The sequence below is a fragment of the Bos indicus genome, chromosome 23, assembly GCF_029378745.1.
Source record: "Bos indicus isolate NIAB-ARS_2022 breed Sahiwal x Tharparkar chromosome 23, NIAB-ARS_B.indTharparkar_mat_pri_1.0, whole genome shotgun sequence".
Classification (NCBI taxonomy): Eukaryota; Metazoa; Chordata; class Mammalia; order Artiodactyla; family Bovidae; genus Bos; species Bos indicus.
In genome coordinates this window covers 32,829,989-32,851,365 of record NC_091782.1, presented here as the reverse complement: position 1 = coordinate 32,851,365, position 21,377 = coordinate 32,829,989, and the positions used below count along the sequence as shown (strand labels likewise).

The following is a 21,377-nucleotide window of genomic DNA, read 5'->3' as shown; positions in this document are numbered from 1 at the left end:
TCCATCCTTTAGTGAGCTTTCTTTCTGAGAAATTTGTTTTCAGGTGCCCCTGAGGAATGGTCCAAAGTGCATTACTCTTTTCTTTGACCAGCTTGTAGCTAGAGGACTAGCATAGGGACCCAAAACTGCAGGTGAGATACAAAGACCACCCTCATGCTCACCTCACAGAATTCCCACACCCTTTTCCTGATGTGGCTCTGTCCTTCTTCTGCCTCTTCAAATCCACCTTCAGAAGAACGTTGCTTTGATGATCCAACAGTCATTCTGGAGAACTTAAAGGCCGGCACAGTCGTTGCTACAAGGGTCAGGGCGTGAAGTTTTGCTTTGAGTGAAGGGTCAGGGTGTGCTTGGAGCAGGGTTGGGGTGCAAGGGTTCGTTCCACCCTCGCTGTGAAACAAGCCTCTGCCCACCACACTGGCTCTGGTTCAGCCTCAGTTTTGTTCCCAGCTGTGCTCCGACCCATGTGACGCTGGTAGGTCTCTCCTGGTGCTTCTGATTGGCTGTCCGCCTCACTCAGTTCCCCGACCCTCTCACATCCATCCTTGGACAAAGCATCCTTCCTTGCCTAGCTACCCACACTCTACTTGGTAACACCCTGCTGGTGGAGCCTGGTACTCCACTTCTTTCAACTGTGTTCAGACATCAACTTCTTAATAGATACATGTGCTTCAGTCGTATCCAACTCATATAGCTGATAGGAAAAACTCATATCCTGAATCTGTAAAGAACTCAAGCATCAATACTAAAGAAGACAAAAGGGAATTCTCTTGCACTGTTGGTGGGAATGTAAATTGACACAACCACTGTGGAAAACAGTATGGAAGTTCCTTAAAAACTAAAAATTAAACTACTATACAAGCAACCTCACTATTGGGCACACACCCTGAGAAAACCATAATTCAAAAAGACACATGTAACCCTATGTTCATTGCAGCACTATTTACAATAACCAGGACATGGAAGCAACCTAACATGGATGTCCATGTCCATCAACAGATGAATGAATAAAGAATATGTGGTGTATATAAACAACGGAATATTCCTCAGCAATTAAAAACAAAATCAGGTCATTTTTAGCAATGTGAATGAAACTAGAGCCTGTTATACAGAATAAAGTAAGTCAGAAAGAGAAAAACAAATATCATATATTAATGCATGTGTGTGGAATATAGAAAAAATGGTACAGACAAACCTAGTTCCAGGGCAGGAATAGAGACCTGCATGTAGAGGATGGATGTGTGGAAACGGTGGGGGAAGGGGAGGGTGAGATGAATTGGGAGATTAGGTCTGATATAAATACACTACCATGTATAATAGATAACTGGTGGGAATCTGTGGTATAGCACAGGGAGCTCAGCTCAGTGCTTTGTGATGACCTAGATGGATAGGATGATGCAGGGGGAGGGGGGCTCAGGAGGGAGGGAATATATATATACTACAGATGATTCACTTTGTTGTACAGCAGAAACTAACACAACATTGTGAAGCAATTATATTTCAATCAAAAAACCTTATTCAGTTCAGTTCAGTCACTCAGTCATGTCCAACTCTTTGCAACACCATGAATCACAGCATGCTAGGCCTCCCTATCCATCACCAACTCATGGAGTCTACCCAAACCCATGTCCATCGAGTCGGTGATGCCATCCAGCCATCTCATCCTCTGTCGTCCCCTTCTTCTCCTGCCCCCAATCCTTCCCAGCATTAGGGTCTTTTCCAATGAGTCAACTCTTTGCATGAGGTGGCCAAAGTATTGGAGTTTCAGCTTCAACATCAGTCCTTCCAATGAACACGCAGGACTGATCTCCTTTAGGATAGACTGGTTGGATTTTCTTGCAATCCAAGGGACTCTCAAGAGTCTTCTCCAACACCACAGTTCAAAAGCATCAATTCTTTGGCACTCAGCTTTCTTCACAGTCCAACTCTCACATCCATAAATGACCACTGGAAAAGCCATAGCCTTGACTAGACAGATCTGTGTTGGCAAAGTAATGTCTCTGCTTTTTAATATGCTGTCTAGGTTGATCATAACTTTCCTTCCAAGGAGTAAGCGTCTTTTAATTTCATGGCTGCAATCACCATCTGCAGTGATTTTGGAGCCCAAAAAATTAAAGTCTGACACTGTTTCCACTGTTTCCCCATCTATTTCCCATGAAGTGATGGGACGAGATGCCATGATCTTCGTTTTCTGAATGTTGAGCTTTAAGCCAACTTTTTCACTCTCCTCTTTCACTTTTACCAAGAGGCTTTTAGTTCCTCTTCACTTTCTGCCATAAGGGTGGTGTCATCTGCATATCTGTGGTTATTGATATTTCTCCTAGCAATCTTGATTCCAGCTTGTGCTTCTTCCAGCCCAGCGTTTCTTATGATGTACTCTGTGTATAAGTTAAATAAACAGGGTGACAATATACAGCCTTGATGTACTCCTTTTCCTATTTGGAACCAGTCTGTTGTTCCATGTCCAGTTCTAACTGTTGCTTCCTGACCTGCATACAGGTTTCTCAAGAGACACGTCAGATGGTCTGGTAGTCCCATCTCTTTCAGAATTTTCCACAGTTTATTGTGATCCACAAAGTCAAAGGCTTTGGCATAGTCAATAAAGCAGAAATAGATGTTTTTCTGGAACTCTCTTGCTTTTTCAATGATCCATCAGATGTTGGCAATTTGATCTCTGGTTCCTCTGCCTTTTCTAAAACCAGCTTGAACATCTGGAAGTTCATGGTTCACATATTGCTGAAGCCTGGCTTGAAGAATTTTGAGCATTACTTTACTAGCGTGTGAGATGAGTGCAATTGTGCGGTAGTTTGAGCATTCTTTGACATTGCCTTTCTTTGGGATTGGAATGAAAACTGACCTTTTCCAGTCCTGTGGCCACTGCTGAGTTTTCCAAATTTGCTGGCATATTGAGTGTAGCACTTTCACAGCATCATCTTTCAGGATTTGAAATAGCTCAACTGGAATTCCATCATCTCCACTAGCTTTGTAGTGATGCTTTCTCAGGCCCACTTGACTTCACATTCCAGGATTTCTGGCTCTAGGTGAGTGATCACACCATTGTGATTATCTGGGCTGTGCAAATCTTTTTAGTACAGTTCTTCTGTGTATTCTTGCTACCTCTTAATATCTTCTGCTTCTGTTAGGTCCATGCCATTTCTGTCCTTTATCGAGCCCATCTTTGCATGAAATGTTCCTTTGGTATCTCTAATTTTCTTATAGAACACTGTATAAAATAAACATAAAAGAAAAGATACAGTGAGTTGGATGATGCTGAAGTAAAGAAAACTAGAAAGAATTCAGCATGATTCTAAAGTGAACTAAGGCAAGTCATGAAAAATGGGAACGGCTTTTTAGTTATATCTTAAATCCAGTTGCTTTAAATTTTTTTTCAATACTATGTAAGCTTATTTTCCCTAGTCCATGTCATTTGGCAGAGACAGATCAAAAAGTAAACGGTAGAAAAATGTTCTCCTTCTCATGCCATAGGCATATATATGGTTCTCTCACATTTGAGATACACATCTGCACACATACACAAATCCAGGATATCTAGAATACTTGGGTATTTGGATTCTTATGGAAACAGGAGCTTACTCATCGATGGTTGCCCTTATTTCTTGGATTTCAGAAATATGCTATTATTTAAAGAATAAATAAAACTAAATGTTCTTATTTAAGGAATATGGTATTAAAGTCCAAGCAAGTTCTAATTCACTAGCCCTGGAAACTTACTGCTGAGGAAAGCAGAAAGGAAAACAGGATAGTTAAGGAAGCCTTAAGGCTTCCCTGGTGGCTTAGATGGTAAAGAATTTGCCTATATTGCAGGAGACCCAGGTTCAATTCCTGGGTCAGGAAGATCTCCTGAAGAAGGGAATAGCTACCCGCTCCAGTATTCTTGCCTGGTGAATTCCATGGACAGAGGAGCCTGGTGGGCTACAGTCCATGGGGTTGCAAAGAGTCAGATAGGACTGAGCAACTAACACTTATGTCAGCAGTCATTTCTGGAGAAGGCTGTGATGCATAGCTGAAGCTGTCCAGATATCTTTTTGTGAAGAAGAAAAAAAAAAAGTCCTTCTCTAATTTTTAGAGTTCCTGTTTACAAACTAAAATGAATATCTTTGAAATGATTCATCTCAACCAGTTAAAGGCAGTTAGACTCTGATAAGTTAAAGGTATATACATAGGAGTAAAATGTAAGACAAAAATAACATAATAGATGGATGAAGTGGTAAAATATTATTTGAAGCCAGATTTCATAAGTTAAAGATGTATTCATGCTTACGTCCAACTCTTGCAACCCATGTGCAGTAACCTGCCAGGCTCCTCTGTCCATGGGATTTCCAGGCAAGAATACTGGAGTGGGTTGTCATTTACTACATGAATAAATTAAACAGAGATACAGCTAGTAAGGCAAGAAAGAAAATAAATAAATGTAATTATAAAACAATCAGTAATATAAAGAAAGCAGGAAAAGAGGGGAAAAGAAAAAAACAGATAAAAAAATAGGAAACAATAAGTATGACAGATGACAGATTTATAGGCAAGCATGTTGATAATCACATTAAATGTAATTGAAGAAAGAATACAAAAAAAATCCTCAACTTTCACTTTAAAGAACTAGGAAATAAGAACAAATGGAAACTCAATAATAACAGAAGAAAAGGAAATAACAAAATATCAAATTTCAGTAGAAGTGAAATCAATAAAATAGAAAACAAAATTTTTGAAAACTATGAAACCAAAAGCATGTTCTTTGGGACTATCAATAAAATTGATAGACCTCTTACCCAGAATGATTGGGGTGAAGGAGACACAATTACCAATATGAAGTATGAAACAGTTGATATCATTACAGACACTACAGATAATAAAAAATAATAAATAATTACTAAAAATCATTCCAATAAATTCAACAATTTATGGGATGAGAAAGATTTCTTGAATTACACATACTATCTAAAGCTTGTTCAATAAGATTCTGAATAGTCTTTAATCTGTTAAAGAAATTGAATTTGAAGCTAAGAGTCACAAAGAATTCAAGGAATTTATGGTTTCACTGGTGAATTCTACCATTTAATTAAAAGTAATACCAGTTCTATACAAACTCTTCCAGAAAACTGAAGCAGACTGAATACTTCTGAATTCATCCTTTAAGGCCAGCACTACTCTGACAACAGAACCAGAAAGTCATAAGAAAACAAAAAAGCCCAATATCCCTCATGAACATAGATTCAAAAAAACCTTAAAATTTTAGCAAATTCAATCCCACAGTACACAAAAAGAACTACATATGTTGACCAATCAGGGTTTATTACAGGAATGATAGATGGATTTACAGTTTAAAATCAACATAATTCACCATACTAACTGCCTAAAAAGAGAATAAACTATATGGTCATCTCAATAGAAGCAGAAAAATTCAACATTCATTTATGATTAAAACTTTCAGTAAACTAAGAATAAAAGGCACTATCACAAACTGAAAAACAGCTTCCAAAACATTAAACTCCAGCTCTACTTTTCTCTATCAGGAAAAAGGCAAAATGCTAACTCTGGCCACTACAATTCAATACTGTCCTGGAGGTTCTGGCCAGTCCAATAAGGGAAAAAAATAAAAAGCACTTATTATGGAAAAGAAGAAATAAAACTGGCCTTATCCATAGATAAGATGATCCATGATCATCTATAGGATATGTGTTGGAATCTACCCCCCAAAAGTTATTAAAACTAATTGGTAGATTTAGTAAGGTTGGAAGTTAAACAATAGAGAAATTATATCTCTACATAATAGCATTAAATCCTCAAATTGAAATAAAAATACAATTTGCAATAGTATCAAAAATATGAGCTATATAGGGACTAAATTTTAAGATCAACTTAGGCCAGGACTCCATTCATCAGTTGGCTCATGTGTGGCTCCATTCCAACAGTGTCCATGATGGTATTTTGTGTCTGCTTGATATCAGTGTTACCTTGACCTCTTCTACACAATAATCCTTGAAATCTCTGAGACTTTCCATTTCCCAGTACACAGTTATTCTGGTAAATAACTCGAGTGCCATTTAGAAAGGACCAGTGGAAATTGTTACTGAAAATCAATACAAAGCCTCAATTTACGAGTGTAGTGACATTGGCTGTCCTTCTTCAGTGGACACTGTCTCCTTTTAGTTCCATGATCTCTTCTGATTCTCAGTACCAGCACGTATCTGGAAACTGGACAAAGAATTCTGTATTTAAAAAGTGGAGGCAAATTGCTACATAACGCTGTGTGTTAGGGCCCCTTGGAAAAATGGCTGAATCCGAAATGCAATTGAAAAGTTTAAAAAGATTAACCTGGATATTTTGTGCTAAAAAGTAAGGAAGTGTTCAAAGAATGGCAGGGACATATCAAAAGGACAGAGAAATGTGGTTGTATAAAGTGCTCATATGATGGGAAGCTAGGTAAAGGGTTCACAGTAACTCTCTTCACTATGATTCTTCTGTAGGTATGGGCTTCCCAGATAGCTTAGTGGTAAAGAATCCACCTGCCAATCCAGGAGGCCCGGGTTCGATCCCCGGGTCGGGAAGACTCCAGGAGGAGGGCATGGCAACCCACTCCAGTATTCTGGAGAATCCCATGAACAGAGGAAACTGGTGGGCTACAGTCCATGGGGTTGCAAAGGAGTCGGACACGAATTCGAGACTAAACAACAAGACAAATAGTATTACAACTCTTCTGTAAGTTTGAAATCATGACAAAACCAAAACTTGTTTGAAATAACTTCTGGGGATTTCCCTGGTGGTCCAATCTTGCTGTGCAGGGCACATGGGTTTGATCCCTGGTTGGGGAACTATGATCCCACATGCCTCGGGGCAATTGCAAGCAGCTAAAAAATACTTTAAAAAAAGAACAAAAAGCAAAAAAGTCTGGCACCTAAAAGAACACCAATTGTTTTTAGAATGGTCTCAGGCCTGACTAAGTCTTCTCAGCCTTAAAGATGATTTCAAGGAGATAGACTTCTTATCCAATATAAAAACAAGTGCCCTGCTTCCCTCCACTCTGATACTCAAAGACTAAAGGAAGTGCAGATTTTAGTTACCTTACATATGTCCCACTGGTTTTCCTTTCTGGGCAGAAGAGCAAAGTTTTCTAATTGCTTCACTGGAATATGTTTTCCCAAAGGCTTTAGTGAAGATAGTAAAATATTTTTAGATCTCCAATCTGAGAAGTTCAGGAACATTTTAAAGTATAAATGGTCTTTATTACTTTAGAATAGTCCTTTAAGAGTCTGAAGGTCTGATCTCGGATTTCTGGTGTGCAATATGCTGAAACCTTCCATGGGCTTCACAAATAGAAAATGATCCTGGTGCCCAGCACAAGTTGAGGGTCAAAGGGACTGAGGCCCAGGTTGTAGGTATAAACCATACACTTGTTTGGTGAGTGTTTGCTTTCTCACACTGGCCTCCTTGTAGGAGTTATCTGTGCAAGTTCAGAAGCAAGCTTCAAGGTAAAGTGACAGAAGGGCAAATATCCTCAAGAACAGAGACCACAAATCAGCTTCCAAGGATTAAAACCGATTTTCAGAAGAAAGGAAAAAATAGTGAGAGAAGAAGAATTACAACAGAAGTAAATCCTGACAATATTTCCTCATGGATACTTTAAGAGAAGGCAAGTTCTATTTTAATAATTGAATTATTTTTTGACAATGACTTTTTTTATTATGCTAGTCTACTTGTTTCCTAGCCATAAAAATGTAATTTGCAGTCATATTTAATGGTATTAATGGTATATAATGACTATATTTTTCTTTGACATATCTAGGAAAAAAGAGGGCAATAGGAAGAATTGCATTAGGAAGCAACTACTAGACTGGAACATAACTTTTAATGTAACTAATAATATATAATCATAGAAGTAGAATTCATGTAAACAAATGAAGTACTAAAAAAAATCCAGGCTTATGAAATTCCAGATAAATTTCAGATTCCTGGATTCCAACACAGAGCTTTTACCCAACTTCAAGAATTCTATACATTCACAAATAACAATTACTAACTTGCTAATTATGATGTCAGAAATGTATAGTTATACTAAAAATCATCAGGTTTTTGTTTGTTTAGATAATGTTAATATTCTATTTGCCGAAGATCCATGTGTGCTGATATAGCATATAGGTAAAATATATTTCAAAGTGTTTTTAGTTTAGAATACTTTAAGGAAACTTGATATAAACAGACAAAATCTTTCAGACTTTTGAAAAACCATCAGTGATAACTGATTCATCCCACTGGATAAAATTTCTATCAGTTTAAGCTAAGCTAAGCTAAGTTAAGTCACTTCAGTCGTGTCCAACTCTGTGTGTGACCCCATAGACGGTAGCCCACCAGGCTCCCCCATCCCTGGGATTCTCCAGGCAAGAACACTGGAGTGGGTTGCCATTTCCTTCTCCAATGCATGAAAGTGAAAAGTGAAAGTGAAGTAGCTCAGTCGTGTCCGACTCTTAGCGACCCCATGGACTGCAGCCTACCAGGCTCCCCCATCCATGGGATTTTCCAGGCAAGAGTACTGGAGTGGGGTGCCATTGCCTTCTCCAATGTAACATAACCTATTTAGAAAAGAAACCCATATGATCCTTTCCAAGTTTTCCATTGGATCAGAGGTCAATGACCTTTCAGAAGCCATGTGGCAGTTTCCAAAGTTTTTTCTAAATCACTATCACCTGAGCAAGCAATGCAACTTCAATTGTGATTTTAACTAGTCTAGGAAGTTCCCAGAGTTTAAGAGTTTAAGATTTCACTAATACAAGCTAAAGTGGAATGAGGTTCTTATTTTGATACTGGTAGTCTATTAATTTTATTGTACGTTACTATTCTTATCTCTAAATATAGACTGGTTACTTATTTTTTCACATCAGATTCAGTTTTGAGAACAAATCAATGATCTTAAACTTCTTAAACAGATTGATAATTCCTGTACCTTGTGTGCTCAGCAAATCATAAGCAAATGCAAAATAAAAATAACCATGTAGTAAAATCCTTTCCTAAATCTTTAAAACATTCTACAGATCATGTTGCCTTAATATGTGCCTGAATGGATGTCTTTTTAATTTTTTAAAAAGATTGAAAAGTCTCTAAAAATTCTTTTTGTTTCCCAGATAAACAAATATATCGTGTATATATACATAATATATAAGAACAAAAGTGATTTCATAAGTTGGAAAGGATGCAGATGCTTTTTCACTACAAGGTTCTGTAGATACTTTACACTTACTTGGCCCCCAAATTAAATTGGTTGTTTCCACTAATTCAAAGGTACTCCTTTCCTTCTGTGTTCCTAATTTATTAAGCATCTGTGCAGCCCACCAGAAAAACTTGAAGACCTTGCTTCACCACTGTGTCATCTCTCATCTGATAAATCCCCCAGTGATGCGGATTTTCTCTCCATCACTTGTCCAGCTGTACACTTCTTTTCTCAGAGTTGGAGGCAGTATAGCTGATTTACAATGTTGTATCAGTTTCGGGTGTACAGCAAAGTGAATCAGTTATACGTATACACATAGCCTCTTGTTTCTAGATTCTTTTCCCATATAGGTCATTACAGAGTATTGAGTAAAGTTCCCTGTGCTATACTTAGGTCTTTATTAGTTATCTATTTTGTAAATAGTGGTGTGTACACTTCTTTTTCTTGCAGCTTTCACAGAATAACAGATCACCAACATTTTTCACCTAGATAACTGTAGCCATCCCAAGATTGTCTCCTACTTTCCAATATTGCTCTTTTCTAATTCATTGCAGCCAGAATAAGTTCTAAAATCCAAATTCACTCATGTAACTATGAAGAGGAAAAGTTAAAACTTTACATAACATCCTGCTCCTTCTGCCTCTGTAACTCAGCTTGCTCCTTGCAAAGTCTGGATCATGTAGGTCACGTAGTCTCAGAAAGTAGGGGCTTACAATACTAGGAACTGGAGCTTATCTCACTCACCTTTGTTCTGCTCTTTGCAATTGCCCAGCCCCTGCAACCATGATTAATCATGCCTGTCCATGTAAAGGTCAGGCATCCCCCTCCCCATCTTGACTGCTGTTCCTGCACATGCAAAACCCCTTAGTTTAAACCAGCCTCTTAACAGCTAGTGTTGCCCACTATCGTCTGGCTATAAAAACTCTGTAACCCCTTTGTTCGGGGCTCTGAGCTTGGAGTGTTAACTCATTTGGGCCCACCAGCATAATAAACCTGAGTTCTCCAACTCTCCGAGTGTGGTGCTTGGTTTCTCGAGTACTGGTTTCTGCAACAACTACTTTAAATTACTTAGCACTCCTCTCTTTTTTAACATAAAGACAGAATTTGTTAACATGAACTACAAGACCATGCATACACTAGCCTTTATTACTTCTCCAGTTTGAGTGAATTTCATTCCCTCATCACATTCCACAAAACCAAGCCATTTCAGCTTCTCCCATGTGCCACTCTTTTCCTTGACTCTAGTTCTCTCATGTTAAAGCTCTTATCTGAGGTACTACTTCTTCCAAGAAATATTCCTTATCCCTTGGGTTTTAGGTAAGTACCTCATCTAAGTTTGTGTTATATCAGTCATGTCTGACTCTTTGCAACCCCATGGACTATAGCCTGCCAGGTTCCTCTGTCCATGGGATTCTCCAGGCAAGAATACTGGAGTGGGTTGCCATTTCCTCCTCCTGGGGATCTTCCACACCCAGAGATCGAACCCAGATCTTCTGCATTGGCAGGTGGGTTCTTTGCCACTAGTGCCACCAGGGAAGCCTTACTTCTTCCAAGAAACATCCTCATCCCTTGGGTTTTAGGTAAGTACCTCATCTAAGTCTTATATACCTTCTAATCACATTTTATATCACTATTATAGTTGCCATATTGTTCTCTGCATTCCATTCTAAACTATAAGCTCTGTGAAATCAAGGATCATCTACATATTGTTTGTCATATTATCCTGAGAAATTTTCATAGTGTCAGTTATATGGTAGACATTTATATTTTATTTTTTCTTAAATATACCTCAAGCTTTCATTCTGTACAAGTAGGAATGACTACTTGTTAGTTGACTAAACTGCCAAAGGTTTTTGAATATAGACTGGAAATTTTGAATGAATTATAAATAAAGAGAATATTATTGAAGAAAAATAAATTTTAAAATCAGGAAGACAAGCAGTACTATATTTTTTTTTTTTTTTTTTGCAGTGGAACAGATAGTAATAGAAAAAGAAAAGAAAAGAAGACAGGAGTGCAGGTATGATCAGGCAAATGGGACTTTGAAATAGACATATTCTTCATTTCTTTACTTCCAGCATTATAAGACCCCAAACTCACTAACTCCAATTGAATAACATAGTTGACTTTACTGCTCTAGTTCTAGTATACTGCCTAGATGAAACGGATGACTGGATATTAAAAAAAAAAAAAAAATGCTGCATATAAACACAACAAGTAACCCTTCTTTAAAACCCAGCAGTCCTTGAGCTATGTGAGGACAGGAACACTTACAAGGAATATAACTATTGTGATAATAATAAATCTTTAGGTATTTGATATTGTTAGGCAGAACAAGAGGACTTCCCTGATGGCTCAGATGGTAAAGAGTCTGCCTGCAATGTGGGAGACCTGGGTTCAATCCCTGGGTTGGGAAGATACGCTGGAGGAGTAAATGGTAACCCACTCCAGTATTCTTGCATGGAGAATCTCCATGGACAGAAGAGCCTGGTGGGCTACAGTCCATGAGGTCGCAGAGAGTTGGACTGAGTGACTAAGCACAGTACAGGCAGAATAAGAAACAATGCATAAATTAGCTTCTTAATCTTTACTCCAGAGAGAGGGATATTGTTACTATGGTTTTCATCTCAATGGACAGTTAAGGACACTCATGTGAATATAACTTGCCTAAGGTTACACAGCTACAAACCAGGGCTGAGCCTTACTTTAAATCAAGGTTGATCTGACCAAAGTGGCCTTATTCATTATTCTTCGCTGCTTTTGCAAAAAGTGAGAACGTGGAGACATACCAAGAATAGGAGAGCATCAAGTCAGCATCATCCATCAGCACATTACATACCATGTTCCCAAATTTCAGAACCTATTTCACATCCAGATTTTCCTAGGAGTTCTTTAAAATTTGTCTGCTCTTCTGAACCTAACAATTTCCCATAGCCTCAATAATCTCTGTGAAAACTGAAGCCTGGTTGCCCCTCTGTTTGGGATGTATCTGGGCATGTCTAGACTCAGTTTGCCTGATAAACTCAAGTCCTGGTAAATAACTCAACAAACAAATTAAAAGTGTGTATATATATGTGTACATATATAGGCTTCCCTGATAGCTCAGTTGGTAAAGAATCTGCCTAAAAGGCAGGAGACCCGGGTTCGATTCCTGGGTTGGTAAGATCCCCTGGAGAAGGGATAAGCTATCCACTACAGTACCCTTGGGCTTCCCTTGTGGCTCAGCTGGTAAAGAATCCACCTGCAATGTGGGAGACCCCAATTTGATCCCTGGGTTAGGACGATCCCCTGGAGAAGGGAAAGGCTACCAACTCTAGTATTCTGGCCTGGAGAATTTCAGGACTGTATAGTCCATGGGGTCACAAAGACTTGGACATGACTGAGTGACTCACCTTCAAGCGTGTCAAATATTTAACTCTTTAAACAACTCTCTTTAGAACTATTATTATGCCCATTTTACAGATTATAAAGTTGGATACAGAGTGTTTAAGTAACTTGTCCAAAGTCTCTTAGCTATTCAGTGGCTCCTCCAACCATGGGATTTTCCAGGCAAGAATACTGGAGTGGGTTGCCATTTCCTTCTCCAGGGGATCTTCCTGACCCAGGGATTGAATTTAGGTCTCCTGAATTGCAGGCAGATCTTTACCATCTGAGCCACTAGGGAATCCCTTAGCTATTCAGTAGCACTGCTGGAATCTGAAACCATGCTCCAGTGTCTGGGCTCATTATCAGAATGCTATCTATTTCTGAACTATTAGTCACTCAAGTAAAAATATTCAGAAAAAAGTAGAATATGCAGGTCTATATTTTGGAATAAAAATCTAAGATTTGGTAACCATCAGCTTATGAATGGTATTTGAGTCAAGTATAAAGAATATATTACTCAGAATAATATATGAAATAAATTAGATCCAAAATATGAGAAATGTCAATACTAGCACTCAAGATTTGTGCTTGGCAATATGAGTGGTTCTTGATTTTGTTATTTTCTTTGTGCAACATACTGACAGCATTTGATATTTTTGTCCATGCCAATTTTGAAATGTTCTCTTGGGTTCCATTTCACAATGGAATAGAAAAGACTTGACAATGGAATAAAAAAAAAAGATAATAAGTTAATGAAAATAATTAGACTAAAACAATAAGTAGTCTTTGTTACATTGCTATGACACAGTTCAATATGCTATCCAATATAACTGCATATATAATTTCATTCTTTCATCCTAAAGTTCCATAAGATTTGTACTTTACCTTCCCTATCTCACAGAAAAGGAAAGTGAAAACAGAGCAGTTTTGTATTTGGATCAAGGTCATAAGACTGGTAAGGGGTAGAGCCATGGTTTGAACGATTGTTCTAATATACTATTTTGAGCTATATATTTTACATCTATATTTTTCTAAAGAGCTAGATTATAAGTTTCGCTTTAAAACATGTATTTTAATCAAAATAATATACACAAAATTAATGCAATAAGAAGTAGAAAAAAAGTCGATAACAGAAAAAAAAAATTTATATGGTATCTTCCAACATCAAATTGCACATTCCAAGGATGCAGTTTTTAACTCTTTCTTGTTTGGCTCAATTTACTAATTCTAAACCTGTACTTATACCTTGATTCCTTGATTTACCAATTTTAGTATCTATTGATGGTGCTTTAACCAATACTATCAGCTATTTCATTGTTATTGTCATTCTTCCATTGATCGTGTAACTTTTGTGATATACTTGTTTCTATACTTTGATTCACCACATTTAGAACTACTTTCTGTCTTGCTTTCCTTCCACTTCTCTTCCTATCCTACACCTCCTACCTCTTGTCAGCAATTAACTCATGCCTTGTCAACATCGACCTTAGGTTTCTAACGTCTAAACCCATCACAAATGAAGGCAAATCAGATTAGCAAGATTGCTTATGAGAAAAATCAGAGCTCTCCCCATATGTCTGAACACATTTCCACCTACCTGTTGTCTAATGAAAAGTAATGTTCAATAAGTAAGAAATAAACAAATTAGATTTAAAAAAATTTAAAAACAGGAGCAACCAATAGTATCCATGTGTGTGTGGGCCAAATAATATATATTCTGGCTGTAATTATTGACTTAGAATATTAAAATGAATCTAGATTTTTTGCATATTTTATCTATTTTTACTGGAAAACAAGTTATGTCACATAATTCTTGTAATAATTGAAATTATTTTATTTTATTATTATTTAAATTATTTATTAATTTATTATTTAAATTATTTTATTAATAATTGAAAGTCTTTTCAATAATTGTTCTCGGTTGTACTTGCAATATCTAGTTTTCCAAAAAGGCTATTTTTAGCAATTTATCTTGGTCTATATATAACACTAGGCTTCCCTGATGGCTCAGCCGTGACGCAAGTTCAATCCCTGGGTCAGGAAGATCCCCTAGAGGAGGAAATAGCAACCCACTCCAGTATTCTTGCCTGGAAAATCCCATGGACAGAGGAGCCTGGTGGGCTACAGTCTGTGGGGTCTCAAGAGTCCCGCATGACTTAGCAACTAAACTGCCACCACGATATATAACTTTATGTTTGAATTGATTACTTTTCTACTTAAAATCCAGCAAACTTTGAGCTAATTAGTAACTATGCTTTTAAAATTTGTTTGAGAAGACAGTTTTTGGTGACATTTCCCTAACTTGATTTATCTTGAATAGACTTTGACATTCTTCTTTGATTGGGACTAAATCATGATTAAAGGACTCAGAGCACTCAATCCATCTTAACTGCATCCAACAGGTGATATTTGGGAATTGAGTAAATACATTATCTTTCTGTTTTAGCCCCATGGTGTTTAGAAACTTGGTTTGAGAGTCAAATAAATCTGAATCTGAATTCCACATCCAGAACTTCCTAGCTGTGTACCCTTGGTAAGTTACTTAATGCCTAAATCCTTCAAATTCAGGTATGAGTATTAAATAAAGCAGCCCAAGAAAATAGCACAGTGCTAGTGTAAGGGCTTAGTATCACTGATAATTATTATACATTTAATTGTGTGAGTTTTTGATGATTGTTTTCCCACTAGACTATAAATCGTGAAGTAAATTGCTATCTATTTTAGTAATCTTTTATCTCTGACATACAGTACAGTGTTTGGCAAACAACAAGGGTTCAGTAAATATTTGCTAAATATGTATTTATTTATCAATATAAATATTTTCAGTAATTCTTATTCCAAAGATCATAATCTGAACTTCCTGATCTGCTACTGCTGCTGCTAAGTCACTTCAGTCGTGTCTGACTCTATGCAACCCCATAGATGGCAGCCCACCAGGCTCCTCCGTCCCTGTTCTTGTCTCCAGGCAAGAACACTGGAGTGGGTTGCCATTTCCTTCTCCAATGCATGAAAGTGAAAATTGAAAGTGAAGTCACTCAGTCATGTCTGACTCGTAGCGACCCCATGGACTGCAGCCTACCAGACTCCTCCATCCATGGGATTTTCCAGGCAAGAGTACTGGAGTGGGGTGCCGTTGCCTTCTCCTTCCTGATCTGAGGTTGTATCAATCTATGTATTAGTAGAAGTCTTTTAAAATCACTTGGACTATAACTTTCAGTCAAAAGTTTTCTTCTCAGGAGACTTCCCTGGTGGTCCAGTGGTTGACAATCTTCCTTGCAGTACAGGGGGCATAGGTTTGATCCCTGCTCCAGAAAGATTCCACATTCTGTGGGACAACTAAGCCCTTGTGCCACAACTACTAAAGTCCTAGTGCCTAGAGCTCAGGTTCCACAAGAGAAGCTACTGCAATGACAAGCCCAAGCAACCCAACTGGAGAGTAGCCCCACTCACCACAACTAGAGAAAGCCCACACACAGCAACAAAGATGCAATGTAGCCATAAATAAATAGGCAAACAAATTTTTTAAAAAATCTAAGTTTTCTTCTTAGGCCATCTCTACAGGTTTAATTAATTTAAACTGACTAAAACTGTTTAGTAATAACACTACTATTATTTATACCCAAAATAGCATGGGAAAGATTCTCTTCTTGATCATGTGTAACATAGACCTGTTTTTTTCTGTTTGTAATCATAATAACAAACATCTAACATGGTTTATGATGTGCAATGTATTTCACAAACATGTGTAATCATGTGTAAAAGATCAATGTGTATGAGATACTGGTGTAGAAGTGGAGATGGAGATGTGATTCCTTCACTCTTTCTTATCCTTCCTGGATCTTGTTTTATACTTGTTTGGCCAGAGAACATTACTAGTTATAGTAGGAACTAGTTACAGTAACAATTTGAAGTGGTATCTGGTAGTCATAAACTCTTTAAGCACCTGAGGGAGAGGTGGCACTGAAAACTGCAATTTCACATCAAACTTATAAGGCTAAAATTATTTCATAGCCCAATACACAGAGTATTGACACAGTCTTTTGACTCAAACACCATATTCTGGACATAGAGTATAGGAAACATCTTTATTAATTTGTTAATTTAAGGTGCTGAGAAATGTCCTGTTATATGTCAGATCATAAAATTACCTTTGAGCATTTTAAACTCTCTGATTTTGGAAGTGTTTCTGACACATTCAAGTAAATCTAAAACTTTTACTTCTTTAATTACTAATGCAATCAAGGGGATTTTTGGCTCTAGGAAGAATTGAAAGAATTTTGAGATTTTTCTTGAAAAGTTTTTATAAAACACATGCTTATGACTTTTGAATTGATCCATAGGTTTTAAATATGAAAAAATGATTTATCTGGCTTTTTTATTTTTATTTTTTTACTTTATTTATTTTAATTAGAGGCTAATTACTTTACAATATTGTATTGGTTTTGCCATACATCAACATGAATCCTGCACAGGTGTACACGCATTCCCAATCCTGAACCCCCCTCCCACCTCCCTCCTCATAGCATCCCTCTGGGTCATCCCAGTGCACCAGCCCCAAGCATCCTGTATCCTGCATCAAACCCGGACTGGCGATTCGTTTCTCATATGATATTATACATGTTTCAATGCCATTCTCCCAAATCATTACCCCCGCCTCCCACAGAGTCCAAAAGACTGTTCTATACATCTGTGTCTCTTTTGCTGTCTCGCATACAGAGTTATCATTACCATCTTTCTAAATTCCATATATATGCGTTAGTATACTGTATTGGTGTTTTTCTTTCTGGCTTATTTCACTCTGTATAATCAGCTCCAGTTTCAACCACCTCATTAGAACTGATTCAAATTTATTCTTTTTAATGGCTGAGTAATACTCCATTGTGTATATGTACCACAGCTTTCTTATATTCATCTGCTATCTGACTTTTTTTAATTTGACAATTAGTCTTGGGGATAAAAAAGCATATTTTTTAAAGCAACATGATAGAATTAAAATTTATGTGTAATTTTCTAAATGATATAAATGAAATCATATCATTCTATTTTATATCATTTATAATCTTTATATCATTTTATACATATGTCTCTATTGATATAAAATGATAATTTTATATAATTTGTGTAATCTAAAGAACTATAAGTCTGTCTCACATTTATATCCAGTTAAAAATATAATTATACACTTCATTCATAAAGGAAAGAAATTTTTAAAATACAGTATTCATTGAAAACTACATAATTTCATAAAAATGAACTTTTATGAAATACAAGAGAATATATTTATAAATAAAGAAAATAAGAATTCCAAAATAAAGTATTAGAAATAAGAATCCCATGACTTACAAAATAATTTATGTGTTGTTATGGATTAAATTTTTGAATAAAAATTGAAAGGTTGTGTCTTGAATTCCAATGAGTTTAAAAAAAAACAAGAACAACTTGTACTCCTATTTTAATTGTTAAGTAAAACATCACTTTCAAGTTGTAGTGATAGAATTTTTCTATGATATGTGACATACTAGCTCAGTGACAAACATTTTCCCAAATTCAGAAGGCTAATAAGCATCAAAAATTAATCAACCTCATAGCTAATATCACCCAGCTTAAACAATATGAGATTAGGGGGTGCGGGCAGAGACCAAATGAAAAGAATCCACCTGCCAGTGCAAGAGACGCACCTGGGTCAGGAAGGTCCTCTGGAGAAGGAAATGGCGACCCACTCCAGTATTCTTGCCTGGAAAATTCCACGGACAGAGGAGCACCTGGCCGGCTACAGTCCATGGGGTCACAAAGAGTCAGACATGACTAAGCATGAACACACGCACACCAAACAACTGCCAAAGATTTAAGGAAAAATAAGCTGCTTTAGAGTTCAGTAAAATAGGTACCTCTGTAATCTCTCTATCAAGACCTTTAAAATATTGGAAATACTGTTAACAATTAACTATGGAGCAATGATTGGAGAAATGATGACACAGCTACAGGAAGATCATACAGACATTAATGATTATTTTTGTAGAACTTTAAAACCAAAGCAAATTTTCACAATGTAAAATTATGAAAGGAAATGTAGAATATAAAATTTGTAAACACACTATTATTTATATTTTGTTAAATTCAGTTCAGTTCAGTTGCTCAGTCGTGTCCAACTCTTTGTGACCCCATTAATTGCAGCATGCCAGGCCTCCCTGTCCATCACCAACTCCCAGAGTTTACTCAAACTCACGTCCATCGAGTCGGTGATGCCATCCAGCCATCTCATCCTCTGTCATCCCCTTCTCCTCCTGCCCCCAACCCCTCCCAGCATCAGGGTCTTTTCCAATAAGTCAACTCTTCGCATGAGGTGGCCAAAGTATTGGAAGTTTCAGCTTCAGCATCAGTCCTTCCAATGAACACCCAGGACTGATCTCCTTAAGAATGGACTGGTTGGATCTCCTTGCAGTCCAAGGGACTCTCAAGAGTCTTCCCCAGCACCACAGTTCAAAAGCATCAATTCTTTGGCACTGAGCTTTCTTCACAGTCCAACTCTCACATCCACACATCACCACTGGGAAAACCATAGCCTTGACTAGACGGACTTTTGTTGACAAAGTAATGTCTCTGCTTTTTAATATGCTATCTAGATTGGTCATAACTTTCCTTCCAAGGAGTAAGCATCTTTTAATTTCATGGGTGCAATCACCATCTGCAGTGATTTTGGAGCCCCCAAAAGTAAAGTCTGACACTGTTTCCACTGTTTCCCCATCTATTTCCCATGAAGTGATGGGACCAGATGCCATGATCTTAGTTTTCTGAATGTTGAGCTTTAAGCCAACTTTTTCAATCTCCTCTTTCACTTTCATTAAGAGGCTTTTTAGTTCCTCTTCACTCTCTGCCATAAGGGGGGAAATATGCCATAAATTTATATATGCCATAAATTACATATACTCAAAAGAATGAAAAGAAATAAATCAATATTGCAGTGTGGTTGTTTCTGGGATGTGGGTAATCTTTTCCTATCCTTCATGTATATCTGTGTTTTCCTAATATTCCACAATAATTGTAATTGGGGGGATCCAAAAGAAAGAGAATTATTAAAAGATAGTATTCCTAAAATACATAATTTATACCTACATGTAATATTGAAATTTTAAGTAATTATTTTACATAATTACTTGATATGACCCACCTCTCTCTGTGAATTCCTTAGCCTGCTTCATGAAGAATATAATGTGTTACTATTTGCTCCCCTGCAGATGTGTACTGATTATCCTCTGTCATGACCAACCAGAGTTGCCAGGAAGGCTTCATCTTGTTGGGTTTCTCAGACAGACCCAAGCTAGAGCAGATCCTCTTCGTGTTTGTCCTCATCTTCTACCTTGTGACTTTGGTGGGCAATGCTGTCATCATCCTGGTTTCCCGCTTAGACCCCAGCCTTCACACGCCCATGTACTTCTTCCTCACTAATTTGTCCTTCCTAGATCTCTGCTTTACCACCAGTTCTATCCCCCAGCTGCTTTTCAACTTAGGCAGCCCAGATAAGACCATCAGTTATGTGGGTTGTGCCATCCAGCTCTTCATGTTCCTGGGACTGGGTGGCACAGAATGTGTTCTCTTGGCTGTCATGGCTTATGACCGCTTCACTGCAATCTGCAAGCCCCTCCACTATTCTGTCCTCATGCACCCTCAGCTCTGTTGGAAGTTGGTGTCTGTGGCCTGGGGAGTTGGACTTCTCAACTCCCTGGTTATGTCTCCTGTGACTATGAAACTGCCACGATGTGGGAGATGCAGGGTGAAACATTTCCTGTGTGAGATGCCGGCTCTGATAAAAGTTGCCTGTGTGGATACAGTGGCTGTAGAGAGCACTGTTTTCATCCTATCAGTGATCATCGTTCTGGTGCCCCTGTCGTTCATCCTCATCTCTTATAGCTGCATTGCCCTTGCAGTGCTGAGGATGAAGTCGGCGGCAGGAAGGAGGAAGGCTTTCAACACATGCGGGTCCCATCTCACTGTAGTCTCCTTGTTTTATGGGAATATTATCTACATGTATATGCAACCAGGAAATAATTCATCTCAGGACCAAGGGAAATTCCTTACCCTCTTCTACAACTTGGTGACTCCCATGTTGAACCCTGTCATCTATACACTGAGAAATAAGGATGTAAAGGGTGCACTCAGGAGACTTGTGTCTACAAAGTAAGGTGACAGTGACCAGTTTTCTGGTTACTTCTTTTATTCAGTTAATAGAAATAAATAATTCTTAAAGTAAAAATTTTTAATTTATTTAAACACCTCTACCAACCCAATAAAAATTTCCATGAATGGAATTTGGAAATATGTACTATAAAGGCCAAATATGATCCTGATTAGATAACAGGTAAATTTAGGTAAAAATTAATTTTCAATATATCTTATGTTTAACACTTCAAATCATCTTTTTTCCTTCTTTTCAGTTGTCCTCATCTAACTGAAATCCAGTAAAACAATCAGTTCATTCACTCAGTCGTGTCCGACTCTTTGCAACACCATGAATCATTAAAACCATGAATCAATATATATAAAGATTTGTATCCAGAATATATCAAGAATGTGTACAAATAATGAAAAGGCAAACAACTGAATGAAAAGGGGAAAAAAGCTAAAACCAGACTTTTCACAAAGTAAGATGTATGTAAGGCAAAAAACACATGAAAAAGTGCTCATTATTTTCATCTTCATGAAAATTAAAACCACAAGATACCACTTTATAATCATTAAAATAGCTAAATTAAAACATAAAATACCAAATATTAATAAAGATGGAGAACAACTGGTA

The 21,377-nt window shown here is 37.4% G+C and overlaps 1 protein-coding gene and 1 long non-coding RNA gene across 2 annotated transcripts; one reads left to right on the top strand and one right to left on the bottom strand.

Moving 5' to 3' along the window:
* Positions 1-1,479: 1,479 nt before the first annotated feature.
* On the bottom strand, positions 1,480-18,442 carry LOC139178822 (uncharacterized). Its single transcript, XR_011563291.1, has 2 exons — positions 18,262-18,442; positions 1,480-3,220 (listed from the first exon to the last, which is right to left on the bottom strand). It is a non-coding gene; the product is annotated as an uncharacterized lncRNA (long non-coding RNA).
* A 1,384-nt stretch (positions 18,443-19,826) lies between these two features.
* On the top strand, positions 19,827-20,762 carry LOC109576646 (olfactory receptor 2W3-like). The gene has a single exon (XM_019985307.2). It carries the CDS (start codon positions 19,842-19,844, stop codon positions 20,760-20,762), a length of 921 nt encoding a protein of 306 aa, XP_019840866.2. The 5' UTR covers positions 19,827-19,841.
* Positions 20,763-21,377: the final 615 nt, after the last annotated feature.